Source organism: Nycticebus coucang, chromosome X (genome assembly GCF_027406575.1).
Source record: "Nycticebus coucang isolate mNycCou1 chromosome X, mNycCou1.pri, whole genome shotgun sequence".
NCBI lineage: Eukaryota > Metazoa > Chordata > Mammalia > Primates > Lorisidae > Nycticebus > Nycticebus coucang.
Genome location: NC_069804.1, coordinates 80891510 through 80915518, shown reverse-complemented (window position 1 = coordinate 80915518; position 24009 = coordinate 80891510). Strand labels below are relative to the sequence as shown.

General features: G+C 43.1%; 1 protein-coding gene across 3 annotated transcripts in view; it reads left to right on the top strand.

Annotated features, from left to right (window-relative positions):
* The window catches only part of HDAC8 (histone deacetylase 8), a 418507-nt gene extending 396173 nt beyond the window's left edge, over positions 1-22334 (top strand). For 2 of the 3 annotated variants that reach the window (XM_053579623.1, XM_053579624.1), the window contains 2 exons: positions 10140-10312; positions 21765-21900. In XM_053579623.1, coding sequence (XP_053435598.1) covers positions 10140-10312; positions 21765-21773 — 182 coding nt within the window. In that variant the 3' untranslated portion in view covers positions 21774-21900. Of the gene's footprint in view, positions 1-10139; positions 10313-21764 lie in introns of all 3 variants that reach the window. The other variant, XM_053579625.1, reaches the window with a different exon arrangement.
* The last annotated feature ends 1675 nt before the right edge of the window (positions 22335-24009 follow it).

Here is a 24009-nt window from a genome sequence, read left to right as displayed (position 1 = left end):
CTTAAGCCCAAGAGTTTGAGGTTGCTGTGAGCTGTGATGCCATAGCACTCTACTGAGGATGACATAGTGAGGCTCTTGTCTCAAAAAAAAAAAAAAAAAAAAGGAAAGAAATAATACATATTAGGTTTGTGGGATTTTGTTGTGTTTTTTGTTTGTTTGTTTTGGTTTTGTTTTGTTTTGTTTTGTTTTGTTTTTAGAAAAAGACAATACTCTTTTGTCAGACCTTATGTCTCAATTCTTGGCTTTCAAAATCTAGTTACCATACCTACAGATACCTGAAAAAATAAGGGATTGGAAGGTGAGTATCTTTTATGTATCAGGATCTGTTTCTTTTGTTAGATATCTCTAGGAATTCTAAGCTGCTTCCATTTATCTTGACAAGCAGACCATCCTTTGACTTACATTGTAAAGCCTTTTCTGTCTGGTAGAACAGCAGAAAATCCAGGTATCTCTCTAGAACTGTATTCCTTTCCAAAATTCCCATTCACCCTATGGCAACTGTCTTAGTCTCTGAATTTTTTCTCTTCTGCTCCATTGATCTATATGTCTATTCCTCCACAGACTTGATTACTATAGATATATCATGATTCCTAAAACCAAGTAGAATGATTCATCTTACTTTCTTCTTTTTCGTCTTCTTATTTTTTTTTTTTTGCAGTTTTTGGCCGGAGCTGGGTTTGAACCCCCCACCTCCAGCATATGGGTCCGGTGCCCTACTCCTTTGAGCCACGGGCACCACCCACTTTCTTCTTTTTCAAAATTGTTTTAGCTATACTAGTTCCTTAGCCTTTCCAAATTAGCTTTAGAATAATCCTGTCCATATCTACAAAAAAATGAGATTTATTTATTTTAGAGACAGAGTCTCATTTTGTGGCCCTCAGTAGAATGTTGTGGCGTCACAACTCACAGCAATCTCCAGCTCTTGGGCTTAGGCGATTTTCTTGCCTCAGCCTCCCTAGTAGCTGGAACTACAAGCGCCCGCCACAATACCCAGCTAAAAAAAATGAGATTTAGATAGGAATTACATTCAACCTGTATATCAATTTGCAGAGAATTGACATCTTTACTATGCTGAGTCTTTCAATCTATAAGCATGATATATCTCTGCATTTTTTAAAGATTTTCTTTGATTTTTTTATCAGCATTTTGTAATTTTTAGCATACAGATCCTGAATGAGTTTTATACCATGTGTTCATTCTTAGTATATAGAAATACAATTTATTTTTGATCTTCTATCTTCGGACCTTGCTGAACTCATTTATTAGTTCTGGGTGGGGTTCTTTGGTAGAGTCCCTGAGATTCTCTACACATTCATATGCAAATAACAGTTTTGTTTCTTCCTTTCTAATCTTTATGCCTTTTATTTCCTTTTCTTGCCTTAAGAGCAGACATCCTTGTTCCAGACTTAGAGGGAAAACATTCAGTTTTTCACCATTAAGCATGATGTTAGCTGTAGGTTTTTGTAGATGTATGTTTTTGTAGATTTTCCTTATAAAGTTGAGGAAGTGCCCCCTCTATGTCCTAGTTTTCTGAGAGTTTTTTTATCATGAATGGGTATCGAATTTTGTTAAATGCTGTTTCTGCATCAGTTGGTATTAACACTGATAGATGCTGATACAGTAGAACTTCTGTAAGTTGACCACCCAAGGAACTATAACAAACTGGGCAACATATGGAGGTGATCAACATAAAGACCTAGGCCTCCTGTACTGAACTAAGCCTACATGTAGTACATGTCCAGTCCATGAAAATTAGTTCAAGGCTCAGCACCTGTCGCTCAAGAGGCTAAGGCCACATATACCTAAGCTGGCAGGTTCGAATCCAGCCAGGCCCGCCAAACAACAATGATGGCTATAACCAAAAAAAATAGCCAGACATTGTGGTGGGCGCCTGTAGTCCCAGCTACTTGGGGGGCAGAGGCAGAAGAATCGCTTGAGCTTAGGAGTTGGAGGTTGCTGTGAGCTGTGATGCCACAGCACTCTACCCAGAGCAACAGCTTGAGGCTCTGCCTCAAAAAAAAAAAAAAAAAGAAAGAAAGAAAGAAAAGAGGGTGGTGCCTGTAGCTCAAGGAGTAGGGCGCCGGTCCCATATGCCGTAGGTGGTGGGTTCAAACCCAGCCCCGGCCAAAAAAAAAAAAAAAAAAAAAAGAAAATTAGTTCAATTTAAGGAGGTGGTCAATGTAGGGAAGTGGTCAACTATGGAGGTTCTACTATACGTGACTTTTTCCCTTTATCTTTTTGATATGGTGAATTAAATTGATTTTCAAATAGGAAATCCATTTTATATACCCTGAAATAAAATCCTACTTCATCATGGTATATGACTGCTCTCAACATTTTCCTAGTGTGGGTGAAGTGTAGAAAACCTATCAACTTTTTTTTTTTTTTTTTTTGAGACAGAGTCTTACTTTATCATCCTTGGTAGAGTGCCATGGCATCATAGCTCACAGCAACCTCCAACTCTTCGGCTCAAGCGATCTCTTGCCTCAGTTTTTCTATTTTTTTTTTTTTTTTTTTAGTAGAGATGGGGTCTTGCTTTTCCTCAGGTTGGTCTCGAACTCATGAGCTCAAGCTATCCACAAACCTCGGCCTCCCAGAGTGCTAGGATTACAAGCATGAGCCACCGCTCCTGGCCAAAACCTATCAACTTTTAAGTCACTTTCCCTCCCCCATTTATCATATACTTGTCTTAAATATTTTCCCTATGTTCATTTAGAACAACAGAAGACAGCATTATCATTTTTGCTTGAACTTATTAAACATAATTTAGCAAATTCAAGAAGAGAAGGAAAATCTGCTTTATCTATCCATATTTTAACTCATTCCATTGTTGTTTTATTCCTCCTTGATGTTCCAAGATTCCTTTTTTCTAGTAATTTCCTTTCCATTTCAAGAACTTTATTCTTTTTTAGGGTAGGTCTACTGACAACAAGTTCTCCTAATTTTCCTTCCTTTAAAAATCTTTATTACCCATTCATTCCTTTATTTATTTTTTTTTCTGAGAGTCTTACTCTTTCACCTGGGGTATATTACCAGATGAAGAGGGTCCAGCTGCCTGTCACTGTCAGCCAATATACAGAGATAGGGATAGGTCCACCAAACTTTATTTGTCAAAAGGCCAGCAATTCTGGAGAACAGTGAGAGTAGCCTCTCCAAGACTGTTCTGTTCTTCCATTTCCAAAATCACAGTTTAACACATAAAGGTTCAAAACAAAGACCACATTAAGTCTTATTTTAAATAATAATCAGCATAAACTCAATGATCTATTAGAACATGTCTGATTCAAAAGTTAATTTGCTAAATCAGTCTTCCTAAACTATTCAAGATGGGTGTCTTTAGGGTGGGAGTTAAATTTAAAAAACACTAAGAATGAGAGACAGGAGGTAGAGGTCACTGAGGACCTAAACCAACCAGACCAGCTGTGTCATGTTGGCCCTAGACTGACTTATTCCATCTTATTTTCACTACATGCACTCTCAGGTAGAGTGCTGTGGAGTCATCATAGCTCACAGCAACCTCAGTCTCTTAGGCCCAAGAGATCCTCTTGCCTCAGCCTCCCAAGTAGCTGAGACTACAGGCATCCACCACAACACCAACTAGGTTTTTTTTTGCATTTTTTTGGCCAGGGCTGGGTTTGAACCTGCCACCTCCAGCATATGGGGCTAGTGCCCTACTACTTTGAGCCACAGGCGCCACCCAGCACCAACTGGTTTTTTTCTATTTTTGATAGACATGGGGTCTTGCTCTTGCTCAGTCTGGTCTCAAACTTCTGAGCTCAAGCAATCCATCTGCCTCAGCCTCCCAGAGTACTAGGATTGCAGACATGAACACCTGCACCTGGCCATCCCTTCATTCCTGAATGATATTTTCCCCTGTGCTACAGTGCAGTAGGATCATCATAGCTCACTGCAACCTCAAATTCCTGGGCTCAAGTGATCCTCCCTTCTCAGCCTCCCAAGTAGCTGAGATTACATGTGCATGCCACAATACCTGGCTAATATTTCTATTTTTTGTGGAGATGGGATCTCATTTTTGTTTAAGTTGGCCTCAAACTCATGGCCTCAAGTGATCCTCCTGCCTCAGCCTTCCAAACTGCTAGGATGACCTGTGGCTCAAAGGAGTAGGGCGCTGGCCCCATATGCCAGAGGTGGTGGGTTCAAACCCAGCCCCGGCCAAAAACTGCAAAAAAAAAAAAAAAAATGCTAGGATAACAAGCATGAAACCACCATACCTGTCCCCTCTGGGACTTTGGTAATGTGAATATTAGATCTTTTATCATGTTCCCATGTGGTCTCTGAGTTTCTGCTCAGTTTTCCAGTCTATTTTCTCTGTCTTTTGTTCAGATTGAATAATTTCTGTTATTCTATCTTCCAGTTTACTGGTTCTTCCTCCACCCCCCTTCTGCTGTGGATACCATTTGTTGAATTCTTATTTCACTTACTATATCTTTCAGTTCTAAAATTTCCATTTAGTTTTTCTTTATTTCTTTGCCAAGGCTTCCCTTTTTTATTTCTTTTAAGAATGTTCATAATTGCTCATTGAAGTATTTTTATGAAGGCTGCTTTAAACTCTTCAAATATTTCTTTTTTTTTTTAAATACTTTTATTTTTTATTGATTTATTTTTTGTGTGGTTTTTGGCTGGGGCTGGGTTTGAACCCGCCACCTCCGGCATATGGGACCGGCGCCCTACTCCTTGAGCCACAGGCGCCGCCCACTCTTCAAATATTTCTAACATCTGTGTCATCTCTGTATTAGCATCTATTGACTGTCTTTTTTTCATTCAAGATGAGAGTTTCCTGTTCTTGATATGATGGGTGATTTTCTATGGTATCCTGACCATTTTATGTATGAGGTCATGAAATTCTGGATATTATTTAAATCTTCTGTTTTAGCAGGCTCCCTCTGACACCATGCTGGCAGAGGAGGGGGACGCTACTACCTTACCTAGGGAGGGGGCGCAACACATCTAGATTCCCTACTCAGCTACCACTGATACCTGTGAGGAAGAAGAGCACTTCATTACTGCTGGGCAGGGGTAAAAATACAGGCACCCCATTAAACTTTCACTGATACCACTCTGACCAGATTGATAGTGACATCTTTTTACTGCTCTCTCTGTGGCTTCTACTGACACAGCAGTGAGTGGGCCTCTTTTCCAATGAGCAAGGTTAGAAAGTCCTGGCTTTCTGGCGCCACCTGTGGCTCAAAGGAGTAGGGCACCAGCCCCACATGCCAGAGGTGGCAGGTTCAAACCCAGCATGGCCAAAAACTGCAAAAAAAAAAAAAAGAAAGAAAAAGAAAGTCCTGGCTTTCTACTCTGCCTTCTCTGACACCACCCTAGTGCAGTGGAAGGAGAGCCTGGTTACTGCTAAGCTAATTTTCTATTTCAGTGTTTCATTCATTCAATAAATACATATTTGGTATGAATATGTACCAGGTATTATTCTGGGCATGGCAATGCAGAAGTAAGTAAATAGGACAGATAAAGTCCTTGCCCGTCATGGAGCTTATGGTCTAATGGGGAAGATAGACAATAAACAAATAAATAAATATTTAACATTAGTTACTGATAAATTCAAGGGAGGCGTTATTTTAGATAGAATGGTCAGTAAAGGCCTCACTGACTAGGTATGATATCTGGAAATAGAATTTAATGAAGAACCTTTACAAAAATTGGTGTGAAGAACATTCTAGATGGACTTGGCGCCTGTAGCTCAGCAGCTAATGGCATCAGCCACATACACCAGAGCTGGTGGGTTCGAATCCAGCCCAGGCTCGCCAAACAACAATGATAACTACAACAAAAAAATAGCCAGGCATTGTGGCGAGCGCCTATAGTCCCAGCTACTTGAGAGGCTGAGGCAAGAGAATCACTTGAATTCAGGAGTTTGAGGTTGCTGTGAGCTGTGATGGTAGGGCACTCTACCCAGGGCAACATAGTGAGACTCTGTCTTTAAAAAAAAAAAAAAGAACATTCTAGATGAAGAGAAGAGCAGGATCCAAAACCTCTGCGGGAATGGATTTAGTGTGTTTAATGTATACATTTTTATCTATATTAGAAAGAAATATAACCCTCACATCAAACTCTTAGATTTTATAGATATTATTGTTTAGGATAAGACAAAGTTTTTAGAAATGAGTCTATATAAGTCATTTTTCAGAAGAGGTCTGGCGGCTCACACCTGTAATTCTGACACTCTGGGAGGCTGAAGCAAGTGGATTGCTTGAGCTCAGGAGTTTGAGACTAGCCTGAGCAAGAGCAAGACTCTGTCTCTACTAAAAAAATAGAAAAAACAGCTTGGCGCCTGTAGCTCAAGCAGCTAAGGCACCAGCCACATACACCAGAGCTGGCAGGTTCGAATCCAGCCCAGGCCTGCCAAACAGTGACAACTACAACCAAAAAATAGCTGGGCGTTGTGGTGGGTGCCTGTAGTCCCAGCTACTTAAGAGGCTGAGGCAAGAGAATCGCTTAGGCCCAGGAGTCGGAAGTTGCTATGAGCTGCGATGTCATGGCACTCTACCCAGGGCAATAGCTTGTGGCTGTCTCAAAAAAAAAAAAACAGGGGCGGTGCCTATGGCTCAGTGAGTAGGGCGCCGGCCCCATACACCGAGGATGGCGGGTTCAAACCCGGTACCGGCCAAACTGCAACCAAAAAATAGCCAGGTGTTGTGGCGGGCACCTGTCGTCTCAGCTACTCGGGAGGCTGAGGCAAGAGAACCGCCTAAGCCCAGGAGTTGGAGGTTGCTGTGAGCTGTGACACCACGGCACTCTACCGAGGGCAATAAAGTGACACTCTGTCTCTAAAAAAAAAAAAAAAAAGGCAGAAAAAACTAACCAGATGTTGTGGCAGGTGCCTGTCGTCCCAGCTACTAGGAAACTGAGTCAAGAGGATCTCTTGAGCCCAAGAGTTTGAGGTTGCTGTGAGCTATGATGATGCCAGGGTACTCCACTCAGAGTGGTAGAGTGAGACAGAGTCTCAAAAAAAAAAAAAAAAAGAAAGAAAGAAAACTTTCAGCCAGGCACAGTGGCTCACACTTGTAATCCTAGCACTCTGGGAGACTGAGGCAGGAGGATTCCATGAGGTTAGGGGTTTGAGCACAGCCTGAGCAAAAGCAAGACCCTGTCTCTACTAGAAAAAGAAAAATTAGCTCAGCATTGTGGCAGGCACCTATAGTTTTACCTACTTGGGAGGCTGAGGCAAAAGGATCACTTGAATCCAGGCATTTGAGGCTGACACCTGGGTAACAGAGTTAAACTCTGTCTTCAAACAAACAAAACTTTCCACATAAGTGATACGTAATTATGGCCAAACTCTTGACAGTATTAAAGCTTAGGAATCAAATATGGCTCTGAGGTAGATAATCTTATTAGCCTCATTTAGAAGATGCTAGAATTGAGGTTTAAGGAAGTTAATTAGCTTGTACAATGTCATACGGCAAGTAAGTGGGAAAGGTGGAATTCTTCCTGAGAAGCTGAGGGTTACACCCAAAGCTTAGAAAAGGCAATATGGAATTTTCCTTCTGCCTGGTAGAGCTGCTGATTGGTTGTTGCATACAAAAAAACCAAGAATGTTTGAAAAACAATTGGAGACCTCTAATATGTTTAATTAAGCATTTTTTTGTTCATGTGCCCAAAGTATAAGCCCAAAGCAATTGTATTGTTCATTCCCCTCTAGCTTCTAGCTCTAAAATGATGAAGGGGTGAAGGGAAGGTTGAAAGTTATTGGAGAAAATAATGTAAAACACTCAGAGTTCTGGAATGCCTAACCATTGAGAACTTTTCTCAGTCTACCCAGAGGCCCTTTAACCTACTGAGATTCAGGTGCTGTCTTGAGCATAGCCCCCAAATCCAACAGTGCTGAGTGTGGTTTTCTGCCAGAGGGAGCAGGCCCAGCCTCCCTAGCCTTGCCAGTGAAGAGCAGCTGCTGCAAGATTTTCTCCACAGAGTTCCAGAGCCCATTCCACAGACTCCTCTGCTTTACTGTGATCAGACCACGAAGGAGCTCACAGTCTTTTGAGGAAAGAAGGCATCATTTAAGGCTCTTGGTTTGCCCACATTCTTCAACTTCTTTGCAGCTTCAAGCATATTTTGGAGGGAAATTTCATAAAGATTTCTAAATTGAGTTAGAATTTCAAGTCTATTGTGACATGCAAATTAGTCTTGCTTGCCCATTGGCAGCAATGCAGTTGAAGTGCCTAGAGATAGGCCATAAAATGAAAACATCAAAGTGATTAAATGTGCCTGAAGAGCATAATTGAGTGGATGAATAAGAGAAAATAAAACAAATTGATTTTCTCCAGTGCCAGAAAAACAGAATAATTGAAAACAAAATAATAGACTTTGAAGTAATCAAAGTGAGGAATGCACTATGTACATAGAAACAGCCAGTTGTGGGAGAGATTTATTGTGTTTCTGTTATCATTTTTACAATTTTAATTTCATTAGCTAATAAATACAAATCAATTGAAAAATCAGTCAACCAGAGAAGAGACAGTCCCAAGCCCAGATTTTTATTCACATCTCTAAACCAGGCTGAAGCAGTTATCCTTAATCTACACTCACAGGCACAGATTTCCGCTGTTAGCTGTAAAACAAGTTCTGGGAGGCCTCTCTGCTTTGGAGGTGATGATGTTCTGTTCTGACAGTGACTCCACACATGTAGGTTTATAGATTCAACTTACAAAATGGTCACTTTTTGGCTGGGCACGGTAGTTCACATCTGTGAAGGATTATACACTGGGAGGCTAAGGCAGGTAGACTTCTTGAAATATGGAGTTCAAGACCAGCCTGAGCAAGAAGGCGACCCCATCTCTACTAAAAAAAAAAAAAAAAAAAAAAAAAACTGAGACAAGACGATCTCTTGAGCCCAAAAGCTTCAGGTTGCTGTGAGCTATGACACTACAGCACTCTATTCAGGGTGCCATAGTGAGACTCTATCTCAATTAAAAAAATACTATGAGCTGTGACACCATGGCACTCTACCAAGGGTGATAAAGTGAGACTCTGTCTCTAAAAAAAACTAGAAATAAAAATAAAGGGTCACAATATTTCCAGCAGACAGAATTGCTGAAGTACAAGCCTCTTGGTTTACACAGATGAGGTCTTCATGGCACTGACCAGCACCTGTGGACTTATACAAGGTGATTCTGGATCAATCTGGTGGCAGTAGTGATGGTGGCATCTATGGCAGCAGCAACAGCAGGACACCTGCCACTCTCTCACAGTACTGCTGTGCATCTGTGGCTCACTGTTTCCATCTTCTATCCCCACTTCCCCTACATACATGATACCAAAATCTAAAACCAAAAGGGCCAAGCAAAAGTATGCCACCCCTTTGGCTTTCAGCGTGGCAGCCATGATTCTGGGAAGATCAGGGGAGTGGAGCTAAGCCAGGGGAGACTTCTCATGTCAACTGTGACAATAGAGCACTGGAGACACCAAGCCATGCTAGACCCAAGTGTTGAAAGCAAACATGAGACTTCCACAGAACTATTTTTATGGGTGCTCTAGGAAAAGAATCCTTCCACCTCACTCCTCAGCTGTTCTTGGGTGGATTTGGTGACCCTTCACTTCAGGATCCACAATGATGGCTGTATAACTTGAATTGTGAGTTTTCCTTTCACAGGCCTTTGGACTACTCTGGCAGTGGTTAGCACTTCCCAATGTTCATGACACACCCTACCTTCAGGGTTCCACAATTAGCAGCCATGCCTTTGGCTCCATTAAAGGTCTTTTGGGACCACTGGGACTGTAAACCAGGGTGTGCAGAAGGAGTTGGCAGTGCTGATACTGGCACTCCTTGCTGGTTCAATCAAAATGGCACAGTTGATAGATCTTGCCTGCCAGGCAATTTGTCCTGGAAATTTATCTGACAGGAAGCACCTAGAAGCTGAAGGGAGTCTCTCTTATCTTTTGGTGGCCTCCAAGGGCTAATTGTGATGTGCCTTGAGGTGAATAGGGGATGTTAGCATTTAGCTCTTTTGTGTAAGAGAGCATGAGAGTTTGTCTCCAATTCAGACCGAAAATTCCAGCTTCCATCTCCCACTGGTGTTTGGGTAGAGCAAAATTGAGCAAATGACTTTCAAAACTCTAAAGTATTATATAGATGTAAGTCTGTATTATTCTTCCTACCACAGGTATTCCCATTATCCTGAATTTCTCAGCCCAGAACTTTTGTCTGAAAAAGAAATGTGGAGAAGGCACATTGACAAAGAACCTGGGAGCTGTGACTCCAAAACAGCTGGGAGGCACTGCTCAACCCCACAGACAACTGCTGAGGCAAGGCCCAGCTCCACAAGCTGGCTGGCAGGCAAGCAGCCCACTCCTGTGATGTCACCTCTGCAGTTACTTGTGCCCATCCCTCCACATGGAGCCAGCAGATTTAGGCACAGGAGGGCAGAAAAAATGAATCATAGGCTATTTTAGAAATTGCTTTGATTCCATTTGAGACTGCAGTAGTGCCTTGCAAGCTCAGACCATTGCATCCTAACCATCAGGGTAATATCCTCTAAGTATTAATATCATGTAAATGCTGGAGGCTTGGTGGGAATAGTCCATAACTTCAGCTTCTAACTCAGGTCAGAGGCAGACAAGTGGTAATTGCTGTGGTTATACTTAATTGTGATTGAAAGGCTCTCTGATAACAAGAGGGGTTGACATTCCAAGTCAAGCAAAGCAGTTGACAATTAAGATCTGAAAATTAAATCAGCCATCCATATCAGCACACGCCCAAGGTTTCATAGAAATATTTTGTATCACCATTATTCCCAGGTAGAAAGTGAGATCCTCAAACCAAGCCATAAAGGAGCAGCAGCTGGAAAGCTTACTCTAGCCCTGGATTACACCTCCCCTCCTTAAAATCACTCAGTGACTCCCAATGACCTCAAGGATAAGGCCACGGCCTTGATATGGCCTCTGGCCACCTCTTCGGCCTCACTGCTCCCCTCCTTGACCTTACTCGTGTGTCTTGGCCACAAAAACTTTACAGTTTCCTTTATATAGCCTGTTCTGTTCCTAGTGCCTGGAACATTTCCTCCTTCGCCTTTCAAGATGCCTGCTCTGTGAAGCTTCTTGTGCCTTCTCTTTTACTGTGCACAGCACTCTGTACCTACTGGTATTTTATTACCTTGTTGCTATGGACTATCATGTGTTTTTCTCCATATGTGTCTTCCTCATTAGGCTCCTTGAGGGCAAGAACTGTGTCTTGTTCTTCTCTATGACCCCAGCACCCACACAGGCCTAGGGCTTTGTAGATATCATTAAATGCTTGGGCAATACATGGACAGAGAAGTGGACCAGATTGGGCTGAGGTAGCTGGATGGGGTCTGGGAAGTGCACCATCCGAGATTCTCAGATACTGGAGGCTGATGGTGGGAGAGCAGCCTGGGCACCAACTGCCCAAGAGTGATCCCTACAGTGATTTTTCTCAAAATGTGCCTCATTTTCTTCTGTATGACAGACAATTTGAGGTGACACAAAGACATTTTTTTTTTTTGAGATAGAGTCTCACTATGTCACCCTCAGTAGAGTGCTATGGGGTCACAGCTCATAGCAACCTTAAACTCTTGGGCTCAAGTGATTGTCTTACCTCAGCCTCCCAAGTAGCTGGGACTACAGGTGCCCCCACAACGCCCAGCTATTTTTGTTGTTGTTGTTGTAATTGTCATTGTTGTCTAGCAGCCCCGGGCCAGGTTCAAACCCTCCAGTCCCAGTATATGTGGTGGACGCCCTAGCCGTTGAGCTACAGGCACCAAACTACAAAGACATTTTTAATTTTTTTTTTGAGACATGGTCTTTTGCCCAGGCTAAAGTACAGTACCACAGTCATATCTCACTGTAGCCTCAAACCCCTGTAGGCTCAAGCAATCCTCCTGCCTTAGCCTTCTGAGTGGCTGGGAATACAAGCGTGTACCACCACAACTGTCTGATTCTTTTTTATTTTTTGCAGAAATGAGGTCTCACTATGTTGCCCATGCTGGTCTAGAACTCCTGGCCTCAAGTGATCCTCCTACCTGAGCCTCCCAAAGTCCTGGGATTATAGGCATGAACCACTGTACCTGCCTGATATTTTTAATTTTAATAGTCATGGCTCAGTGCCTCTGGCTCAAGTGGCTAGAGCACCAGCCACATACACCTGAGCTGGCAGGTTCGAATCCAGCCCAGGTCCGCCAAACAACAATGAAGGCTGCCACCAAAAAATAGCAGGGTGTTGTGGCGGGTGCCTGTAGTCCCAGCTACCTGGGAGGCAGAGGCAGGAGAATCGCTTGAACCCAGGAGTTGGAGGTTCCTGTGAGCTGTGATGCCACAGCACTCTACCCAGGGCAACAGCTTGAGGCTCTGTCTCAAAAAAATAATAATTTTAATAGTCATATTTATTTTGATGTATGTTTTAAAATGTAATAAAGTATATCAAGTCTGTTTTTTTAAATTAATATTTCTGCTTGTGATAAATGAGTCCAAAATAGGCATTAAATCTTTTTTTTTTTTTTTTTTTTTGAGACAGAGTCTCAGTTTCTTGCCCCTGGTAAAGTGCTGTGGTGTCATAGCTCCCAGCAACCTCAAACTCTTGGGCTTGAGCGATTCTCTTGCCTCAGCCTCCCAAGTAGCTGGGACTACAGGTGCCCGCCACGACGCCTGCCTATTTTTTTGTTGTTGTAGCTATCATTGTATGTAGCTGTTCAGCAGGCCCGGGCTGGGTTTGAACCCTCCAGCCCCATTGTTTAGGGCTGGCGCCCTAGCCACGGAGCTACAGGTGCCACCTGCATTAAAGTTTTAAAAGTGAGTTAAGGGCGACGCCTGTGGCTCAGTGAGTAGGGCACTGGCCCCATATACCGAGGGTGGCGGGTTCAAACCCAGCCCCGGCCAAACTGCAACCAAAAAATAACCGGGCATTGTGGCGGGCGCCCGTAGTCCCAGCTGCTTGGGAGGCTGAGGCAAGAGAATCACGTAAGCCCAAGAGCTGGAGGTTGCTGTGAGCCGTGTGACGCCACGGCACTCTACCGAGGGCAGTACAGTAAGACTCTGTCTCTACAAAAAAAAAAAAAAAGTGAGTTAATACAAAGAAAAATATTAGGTGAATATTAATACAGATATCAAGTAGATATGAGAACATTCCTAAAAGAGGTACTTATATGACGGTAGTTAGGGAAACACTTTTCAACAGTCCTAAATTCACTTCTCTGTTCCTTTGTGTTGCCACTAAGCTTCTAAGGGTTCTGGAATCACTCCATCATTCCTCCAAATTGTTATGACACTGACTGTCTTCAGAACTCATTTTCCGCCTAGCCTGATAGCATTGATTCTCCTTTTGTTAGCATGTGTTTGCTTACCTCAGCAACATTTGTAAGGTATTTAAGACCAACGACCATGCTCTAAGCCTCTGTGGATTGAATGGGAAAGTGTCGATCAGCTTCCCTATAGCTCTACAGATGTTTGTTCCTTCAATGAATAGATATTGAGCACCTACTGTGTGCCAGGCACTGTTGAGGGTGCTGACAATAAAGTATTACTGAGCAAAACAAAATTCCTGCCTACATAGAGTTTGTAAGGGGAGACAGACAGCAAGCAAAGAAGCATGTGAGATGTTTTCAGTGTGCTAAGTGGATTGAAGAAAATAAAACAGAATCATGGGACAGAAAAGGAATGACTGGAGGTGACTACTTAGCTTGGGTAGTCCTAAGACCTCTCAGCAGTGACTTTTGAGTTGAGATCCCAACTCAAAGTAACAGAGGTGATGAGTCAGAAATGGAATTATCTGGCTCCATGCCCATAGCACAGTGGTTAAGGCTCCAGCAACATACACCAAGGGTGGTGGGTTTGAACCCAGCCCAGGCCAGCTACACAACTGCAACAAAAAAATAGCTGGGCGTTGAGGCAGGTGCCTGTAGTCCCAGGTACTTGGCAGGCTAAGGCAAGAGAATTGCTTAAGTCCAAGAGTTTGAGGTTGCTGTGAGCTGTGATGCCATGGCACTCTACCAAGGGTGACATAGTGAAACTCTGTCTAAAAAGAAAGAAAGAAAGAAATAGGATTATCCAGAAACAGAGCATTCTAGGTAAAAGGAACAGCAAGCGCAACAAAGGGAAAGCCCTAAGAGGAAAAAATGATTCATGTGTTCAAGCCACACAGAGAAGACCTATGTGAGCAAGGAGGATTGTGGTTAGGAGATAGGAAATAAGGGACCAGATCCTACAGGTGTGATCAGAGGCTGTTATAGGATTTCGAGCCTAGGACTGATGTGGTCTGACCCATGTATCAACAAAATACTCTGGCTGATACATAGAGAATAGATTGTAGAGGAAGCAGGGAGACCAGTTTTGAGGTTATTAGAATCATCCATGCAAGGGATAATAATTGTCTGGAGTAAGGTTATAGTGAAGGATGGAGAGAAGTGGGTGAATTTAGAATATATTTTCAAGGTAGTATCCATACGACTGGCTATAATGGATTCAAAAGGAAGGCTGTAAACAGAGGAAATAAAGATGGCCTCCAAGTCAATGTCATGAAGGGGGAAAAAAGCACAAGAAGACTAACTGTTCTATGTCTGTGCTATCCAGCAAGTCACTTTTACCCACATGTAGGTATTTAAATTTAAGGGTTTTTTTTTTGTTTGGTTGTTTTTTTTTTGTTTTTTTTTGTGTTTTTTTTTGTTTGTTTTTTTGTAGAGACAGAGTCTCACTTTATGGCCCTCGGTAGAGTGCCATGGCATCACACAGCTCACAGCAACCTCCAACTCCTGGGCTTAAGCGATTCTCTTGCCTCAGCTTCCCGAGTAGCTGGGACTACAGGCGCCCGCCACAATGCCCAGCTATTTTTTGGTTGCAGTTCAGCTGGGGCTGGGTTTGAACCTGCCACCCTCGGTATATGGGGCCGGCGCCTTACCAACTGAGCCACAGGCGCCACCCTAATTTTTCTACTTTTAATAGAGACAGTCTCATTCTTGCTCAGGCTGGTCTTGAACTCCTGAGCTCAAGCAGTCCTGCCACCTCTGCATCCCAGAATGGTAAGATGATAGGTGTGAGCCACCATGTCCAGCCTACAAAGAACTCATAAAATTCAACAGTAAGAAAACAAACAACCTAATCTAAAAATGGACAAAAGGGGCCTGGGCATGGTGGCTCATGCCTGTAATCCTAGCACTTGGGAGGCCAAGGCAGGTGGATTACCTGAGCTCATGGGTTCAAGATCAGCCTGAGCCAGAGTGAGACCTCATCTCTAAAAACAGCTGGGCATTGTGGCAGGCTCCTGTAGTCCCAGCTACTTGGGAGTCTGAGGCAAGAGAATCGCTTGAGCCCAAGAGTTTGAAGTTGCTATGACCCGTGATGCCACGGCACTCTACCAAGGATGGAAAAGTAAGACTCTGTCTCAAAGGGCGGCACCTGTGGCTCAAGGAGTAGGGCGCCGGTCCCATATGCCGGAGGTGGTGGGTTCAAACACAGCCCCGGCCAAAAATCACAAAAAAAAAAAAAAAAAAGTTTAAAAATAAAAAAAAAAGACTCTGTCTCAAAAATAAAATAAAATAAAAATGGGCAAAAGAGGGGGTGCCCCTAGCTCAGTGGCAGGGCGCCGGCACATGCTCCAGGGTTAGTGGGTTCAAACCCGGCCTGGGTCTGCTAAACAAAAAAGAACACCCTCTACCGGGGGTGACATAATGAGACTCTGTCTCAAAAAAAAAAAAAAAAAGAGAGAGAGAGGGCTCACCAGCACCTAGCAAAGTACCTTGCACAGAGTAGACACTATAAATGTTTATTGAATAAATGGGTGAAAAAAAGTGAGTCAACCAAAGGATCAATAGAATGCAGGCCATCTGACCCCAGTTCAGTACTCTTCCTTGTATGTAAGAGATAGATGACAATACAATTTATTGTCCAACCCAGGATATTTGAGAGAGATATAGAGTGACTTAAGTGTAAATCAATACTGTCTCAGAGATAACCAGAAACCACAAACTGGGAGACCATTAGCCAGCCACATCTTACCTCAAAAATTGTTTTGTTCGGCCCCTCATATTTATTTTTTTATTTTTATTTTTGTTTTTTGCAGTTTTTGGCCGGGGATGGGTTTTTTTTTTTTTTTTTTTTTTTTTTTTTTTTTGGTTTTTGGCTGGGGCTGGGTTTGAACCCACCACCTCCAGCATATGGGATCGGCGCCCTACTCCTTGAGCCACAGGCGCCACCCCAGGGATGGGTTTGAACCCGCCACCTCCAGCATATGGGGCCAGTGCTCTACTCTGTTGAGCCACAGGCGCCACCCCCCGGCCTCTCATATTTATGCCCCATACAATATTCTTTAAATTTTTCAATCTCCTACATTTGACACTATGGAAACTTCACATAAATATGTGGATTTAGGACTTATCTTGGAAAGTGGATCTGGTCACACTACACACATGCCTGCACATGGTAAATGGCTGAGATATCAAGCAACAAAATGACATAGAGGAAACTTAAATGCATCTTGCTAAGTGAAAGAAACCAGTCTGAAAAGGCTGCCCACTTGGCAAACATGTACTTTCCTGTTTGCCATAGGCCCCACAGCTCCCTTTTGTATCCCTTACTCTAGGCCAAGTGTGAGTTTCCATTTACTATTCCATTTGCACTGTTTTGGTTTTGTTTTCTGTTGTAGTGGAGTTGAGGAAAAAAGGAAACTAGGCTCAGTAGCCGTGTCTCAGTGGTTAGGGTGCCGGCCACATACACCAAGGCTGGCGGGTTCAAACCCAGCCTGGGCCTGCTAAACAACAATGACAACTACAACAAAAATAATAGACGGGCATTGTGGCGGGCACCTGTAGTCCTTTTACTTGGGAGGCTGAGGCAAGAGAATCGTTTAAGCCCAAGAGTTTGAGGTTGCTATGAGCTGTGACACTACAGCACTCTACCCAGGGCAACAGTTTGAGACTCTGTCTCAAAAAAAAAAAAGAAAAAAGAAAAAGAGAGAGAAACTGTTTCTTATACTCATGTCATGATTCAAAGTAGGAAAATGAAAAAAGAATCAAGGGGACTCCACATGTCTTGCCCACAGCCTGCTTTACTCACATGCAGTATATTCTTAGCCTTTCTAGGCATTTGTGTTTCTGGCTGTGGTCTGAGCTGCTTGTCTCCCCAGGCCCCAGCCCCTGCTGGCCTTTAGAATTTTCTCAGACTGCCACCCACTGCTAGAAAAGCTGGATGTGAGGGGAAAACAATGGGCATTATTTAAGCATTTTTATTGTTACCCAAATTCAACATTCCTCTTCAACTTTTGATGGAAATTGTTTCTGTTGTTTTTCTTAATTGCCTCCAAATGTAACTGGAGAGTAAAACAGAACAGCAGAGAATACAGTACCCACCTTTCCTCTCTGTGAGCATGTGTCGTTGGAACACTTTGACCTGGAATTTTGTTCATCTGTGCCTATGCTCATTCCCCAAGCTCTAGCTGTATTTACAGATGGAAGGACCCTCACTTCAACACCAGCATCCCCTGTAGCTTGTCCTCAGCAAAAGCAATAATACCAGCCAAGGTGTGGAAACAGGAAAGCATGAATGGGGCCTGTTTAAGCTAAGGAGTTGGATTTTATTCATGGTCAGGAGCTGCTGAAGATTTGTGGAGCAGGGAAAAAATGTGATCAGTTAGTAATTTTGTAGGAGACAGCTCCAAAAGCAGGAGCACCAGTTAAGAGGCTGTTGCAATGACCTGAGTAATAAGAGATGTGACTAAAGCAGAGACAGTGGCACACAAAAAAGGAGACAGATTAGAGAAACATCTTGAGGTTATACTTAGCAACTCATAAGATGTGGAAGAGGCATGAATGAAGAAATGAAGAATCAAAGATGATCCAGAGATTTTGAACTTAGGGTTTTAAAACACCAAAAGCATGATCCAAAAAAGAAAAAAATTGATGAATAATTGAACCTCATCAAAACTAACTTTTCTTTTGCAAAAGACCTTGTTAAAAGAATGAAAAGTTCCGGGCACGGTGGCTCATGCCTATAATCCAGTACTTTGAGAGGCTGAGCTAGGTGGATTGCTTGAGCTTAGGAGTTCAAGACCAGCCTGAGCAAGAGCAAGACCCCATCTCTAAAAAATAGCCTGGCATTGTGGTGGGTACATATAGTCCCAGCTACTTGGGAGACTGAGGCAAGAGGATCACTTGAGCCTAAGAGTTTGAGGTTGCTGTGAGCTGTGACACCGTGGCACTCTACCAAGGCAAGAAAGTGAGACTCTGTCTAAAAAAAGTACTGGCGGCTCCCATAGCTCAGTCAGTAGGGCGCCACCAGCCACATACACTGAGGCTGGCAGGTTTGAACCTGGCCGGAGCCAGCTAAAACAACAATGACAACTGCAACAAAAAATAGCCCAGCGTTGTGGCAAGTGCCTGTAGTCCCAGCTACTTGGGAGGCTGATGCAAGAGGATCACTTAAGCCCAAGAGTTGGAGGTTGCTGTAAGCTGTGATGCCATAGCACTCTATCCAGGGCGACAACTTGAGACTCTGTCTCAAAAAAAAAAAAAAAAACTAAATATGCAACTACCATACAAATAACCAGCACTTGCACTCTTGGGTATTTGTTCCAGAAAAATGACAACTATGTTCACACAAAAACCTGTACATGAATGTTCATAGCAGCTTTGTTTCTAATAACCCCAAACTGGAAACAACTCAGATTAAACAGACTGTGGTGCATCCTTACCAAGAAATTCTACTCAGCAATAAAAACAACAAGTTTAATGCACACCATATAACCTGGATGGATTTTTTTTTTTTTTGAGACAGAGTCTCAAGCTGAGGCCCTGGTTAGAGTGCTGTGGCCTCACAGCTCACAGCAACCTCAAACTCTTTGCGCTTAAGTGATTCTCTTGCCTCAGCCTCCCAAGAGCTAGGACTACAGGCACCCACCACAATGCCTGGCTATTTTTTTTTTTTTTTTTGGCTGTAGTTGTCATTGTTGTTTGGCAGGCTCAGGCTGGATTCAAACCTGCCAGCTCTGGTGTATGTGGCTGGTGCCCTAGTTGCTGAGCTACAAGTGCCGAGCCAACCTGGATAGATCTCTTTTTTTATTAATTTTTTGTATTTATTAAGTCATTTGTACATAGATCACATATACATTTATGCCATTATGGGATTCGATGTGTTGATTATTTATACAAATTGGAGTGCTTGCATCCTACTAATCAACATAGCTTTCGCCTCATTTACCCAATTACAGCATTAAAACATTTGTGTTCTACACCTGATAGATCCAACTTGTACTTGCAATGTGCTCCATAGGTGTGGTCCCCCTACTAACCCTCCCTCTATCAACCCACCCTCCTCCCCTTCCCTTCTTCATCCTAGGCTATAGTTGTGTTTCATTCTTCATATGTACTGAGTGGACGTGGAGAAAATGGATGGATCTTAAGAGCAGTGTGCTGAGTGAAAAAAGCCAATTACAAAAGTTTATATACTGCATGGCTCAATTTATATAATATTCTCAAAATAACCAAATTTTAGAGATATAAAATAGATGAATGGTTGTTAGGGCTTAGGAGAATTGAGGGAGGAGGAGTGGGAATGACTATAAAAGAGGTAGCAGGAAGGAGACCTTTGTGGTAGTCGAAGGTTCTGTGTTTTGAATGTGGTAGAGGTTATATGAATCTACGCTTATGATAAAATGGAATAGAACATACATTTATATATACAAAAATGAGTGCATTTAGAACTAGTGAAATCTGATCTGTAATAAGATCTATAAACTGTACCCATGTCAATTTTCTGGTTTTGATAATTGAACAATAATAATGTAAGATGTTAACATTTATGGAAACTTGATGAAGGGTACATGGACCTCTCTGTACTATTTTTTACAACTTCCTGTGAATTTATAATTACCTAAAAATTAAAAGTTAAGTACAAAAAAGGAATGAACAGCTCGGAGCCTGTAGCTCAGTGGTTAAGGCACTGGCCACATACACTGAGGCAGACAGGTTCTAACCCAGCCTAGGCCTGCTAAACAACAATGAAAACTGCAACAACAACAACAAATAGCTGGGCATTGTGACAGGCGCCCATCATCCCAGCTACTTGGGAGGCTGAAGCAAGAGAATGGTTTAAGCCCAAGAGTTTGAGGTTGCTGTGAGCTGTGAAGCCCCAGAACTTTCCTGAGGGTGACAAAGTGAGACTCTGTCTCAAAAAAAAACAACAAGGAATGAACTATTGATACATGCAAAATTTGCATAAACCTCAAAGGCATTATGCTGAGCGAAAAAAGCCAATCTTAAAAGGTTACAGGGTGGAGCCTGTGGCTCTAGGAGTAGGGCGCCGGTCCCATATGCCAGAGGTGGCGGGTTCAAACCCAGCCCCCGCCAAAAAAAAAAAAAAAAAGGTTACATACTGTTTGATTCCATTTATACGACATTCTCAAAAAGAACACTACATACAGCTATGGAGAACAGATTAGTGTTTGGCAGGTGGTGGGGAGGGAGGAAAATACGATTGCAAAAGGATAACAGGATGATTTGTCAGGATTAACTCTGTCGTGAATCTATACACATGTGTTTAAAAATCATAGATCTGCACATACCAAAAAAGTCAGTTTTATTGTAGGCTAATTTAAAATTAAAAATAAAACTAGATAGGCAAGTACTTTGTTTCTGATTTGTTTTTTCTTTCCTTCCTTCCATTCATGCATACATTTGCTGAGTACCTATTTTGCGTGAGGCAGTGTGCTAGACTTTGGAAATCAACTGAAAGTAAGACAGCCCAAGTTCTGCCCACATGGAGAATTTTTCCTGTTTCAAAACAGAAATGGTCAGTAGGCTTTACTGCCTAGTGTTTCTTTTTTCTTTTTTTTTTCTTTGAGACAGAGTCTCAAACTATCACCTTGGGTAGCGTGCTGTGCCATCACAGCTCACAGCAACCTCCAACTCTTGGGCTTAAGCGATTCTCTTGCCTCAACGTCCCAAGTAGCTGGGACTATGGCACCTGCCACAATGCACAGCTATTTTGTTGTTGTTGTTGTTGCTGTTGTTGTTATTGTCATTGCAATTGTCATTGTTGGATGATGAAAGTTTTAGCTGGCCCAGCTGGGTTTGAACCTTCCAGCCTTGGTATATGTGGCCAGCACCCTGCCCACTGAGCTATGGTCGCTGCCAGTGCCAGTATTTCTAATTGGAGAAGTGGGACAAGGTGAAGACTGTGGAGGGACTAAGTATGAAAACTTTTCATCCCTAGAGCCAGTCCTGTAGAATTTTAATTGATCATTTTTCTCTTAAGTGCTCTTAGGCCTGAGGGCAATGGAAAGCCCTCAATCCATACTTCACATATACTCACAAGAGAAAATGCTAGGAGTGTTGTGCCTTGCTGAGGGAGGAAGACAGATAGGAGGTGGATTTGATGCAGTTAGTGAAGTGTGAACTCTGAAAAGTATTACCTGAATGTATGTGTGTGTTTGACTTAAAACAACCACTTATTTAGCTCATTACTCTGTGGATTGGCAGCTGAGCTGGGCTCAGCTGGATGGTTCTTCTGGTTTTGGCTGGATTCACCCAGAATCTGCAGTCAGCTGCTGTCTAAGGCATCACTCACATTTCCAGTATTTGCCTGGTGGTTGCTGGGGTGAGAAGGGTATCTGGGCCATTTGTCTTTCATCATCCAGCAGGCTAGCCTGGACTTCTTCTAGTAAAGTTCCCCCCCAAAGCATCAGAGGACCAGCTCCAAAATGCAAGTGTTTCTTTTTCCTAACAGTTTTATTGGGGTATAATTCACATATGTTACCTGAATTTGAATTTTGTTTTCTCTCCTGTTTGCAGGGAATCTGAAGCATGTGGTCTAGTTGACAAAAAGAATCAGGTTTCCAGAACTGAAGAGCAGTGCCTGTAATGAAGACAGAGTGTTTATGGCAGCAGTTTGTGGAATTTGTGACTACAGGGGAAATTTGAAAGAAATTACTTCCTGAAAATGTTCATAGGGCACCAAGTGGCAGCTGGCCTTCTGTGGGGGGAAAGCAGGCATCCCAGAGTCCTCAACTAGGCCTAGGGGAAGAGGCAGATATCCAACATTTTAAAGTGTTTATTTTTTAAAAACACACAAATGCAGTTTTTAATCTTTGAAAATTATTTTTAAGTGAATTGGGGAGGGGTGTATTTTTATTTTCTTAAAGTGATGGATCAGAAGCTAGAGGAGAGCAGGGAGCTTTGGTCACCAGTTTGTGGGGCAGGGGGCAGCTTGAGAAGCAGGATTTGGGCCTCAGGACCATCCAGGTAGAGCCCTGGGGTTGGGGGAACTGATCAGAAGACTGGGAGATGGGGAGAAGTCCATTAGTGTTGTTTTAGGATTGTGTATCTATTTTGTTTTTTAATAAAATCTTTGAGATACTACCTCTCTGTCCCATTGTCCTCCTTGTAAACTTCCACTGACAACACACATTGTTCTGAAATTTTCCTGTTGCTGAAGTATCAATAACCCTTCTCCTTCCAGTCTATTCTGGCCCCACACGGAGGCTGAACCTGAGTGCTGGATGCACTGGCAAATTAGTATGTCTGCACTCCAAGCCCTCAGCTGGAGCCTGTCCATGTGGGGGAAGGCATGTGAAAATACCTGCACTGCAACCCTGGAGAAGGGCTTGCTAGCACCTTGAGGAGAAGCTGCTCCTGCCCAGGGAGGAACTTACGAATAGTAAAGGCCGGTTGGCATGTTAGATCTAAAGGGGCATTTTGGCTGATGTGGTGGCTCACAGCTGTAATCCTAGCACTTTGGGAGGCTAAGACAGAGGAGCACTTGAGGCCAGAAGCAACATAGGGAGAGATTGGGCTGGGTGTGGTGGCTCACACCTGTAATCCTAGCACTCTGGGAAGCAGAGGCAGGTGGATTGCCTGAGCTCACCAGTTTGAGACCAGCCTGAGCAAGAGCAAGACCCCGCCGGGTGTTATGGTGGATGCCTGTGTCCCAGCTACTGGGGAGGCTGAGGCAAGAGAATTGCTTGAGCCCAGGAGTTTGAGGTTGCTGTGAGCTATGACACCACAGCACTCTACCAAGGGTGAGGAAGTGAGACTGTATGTCTCAAAAAAAAAAAAAAAATCCAGAGAGATCTCGTTTCCACAAAAATAATACACCTGGCTAGGTGTGATGGTGCATGCCTGTAGTCTCAGCTACTCCTGAGGCTGAGGGAGGAGAATCCCTTGAGCTCAGGAGTTTGAGGTTACAGTGGGCTATTTACTATACTCTAGGCCAGGTGACAGTGTGAGACTCTGTCTCAAAAAAATAAAAGGGGTATTTCCATGCATAGAAAGAATATCTCCCACCCCCAAGTGTAGACAATCAACACACATAATGAAAAGAGGATACAATTATAATTCACTGGTGTTACCTATAATTCATTGGTGTTATGATCTCTGGGGGAGATGGCAAAGTGGGGATAGGGGATAACGAGAGAAATGAGGAAGAGGGAGGGGTAACCAAATGTCATTATTTTGTAATTTTTTTTTTACCGAAAATTTAAGAAGCTACTTCAACTGCTGGAACTGGGATGAGAGACAAGGACACAGCCCCATCCTGGCTGTCTAAGAATTCCCAGACAAAGCAAGGAAGGAGGAAAAGAAGAAGATCCCAACATGTTTCCAGCTCTGTTACCAATATGAAGCCAGAGCTATGGGAGCACCAAAGAGGGAGCAGCTCATCCTGCAGCAGAGGCATCCCTGGCATTTCTAAGGGGATTATATTTGACCCAGGCCTTGTAGGGTGAATTTTTTTCTCTAGGCCTCCAAGTGGGGGAAGGGCATTCGGCAAAAGGGAGTGGAAAAAGCCTTGACAGTATCCTGGGATGGGACTAGCCACGCTTTTATTAAACAACACTGGGGCACAGGGTTTGCTAGGAATACCAGTCACTCCAAAAGCCTACTATTCTAATTATACACTTTTGGCTTAAGGGCAAAAAAAGAAAGGGGACTAAAAAAATAAAAGAGTGGGGAGCTGTTGAATGGGGCAGGTCAGGTCTGAGGAAGGCCAGGAAGCAGGCAAATGGGAGCTTAAGAGACCACCCGCCAAGGTTTGCCAGAT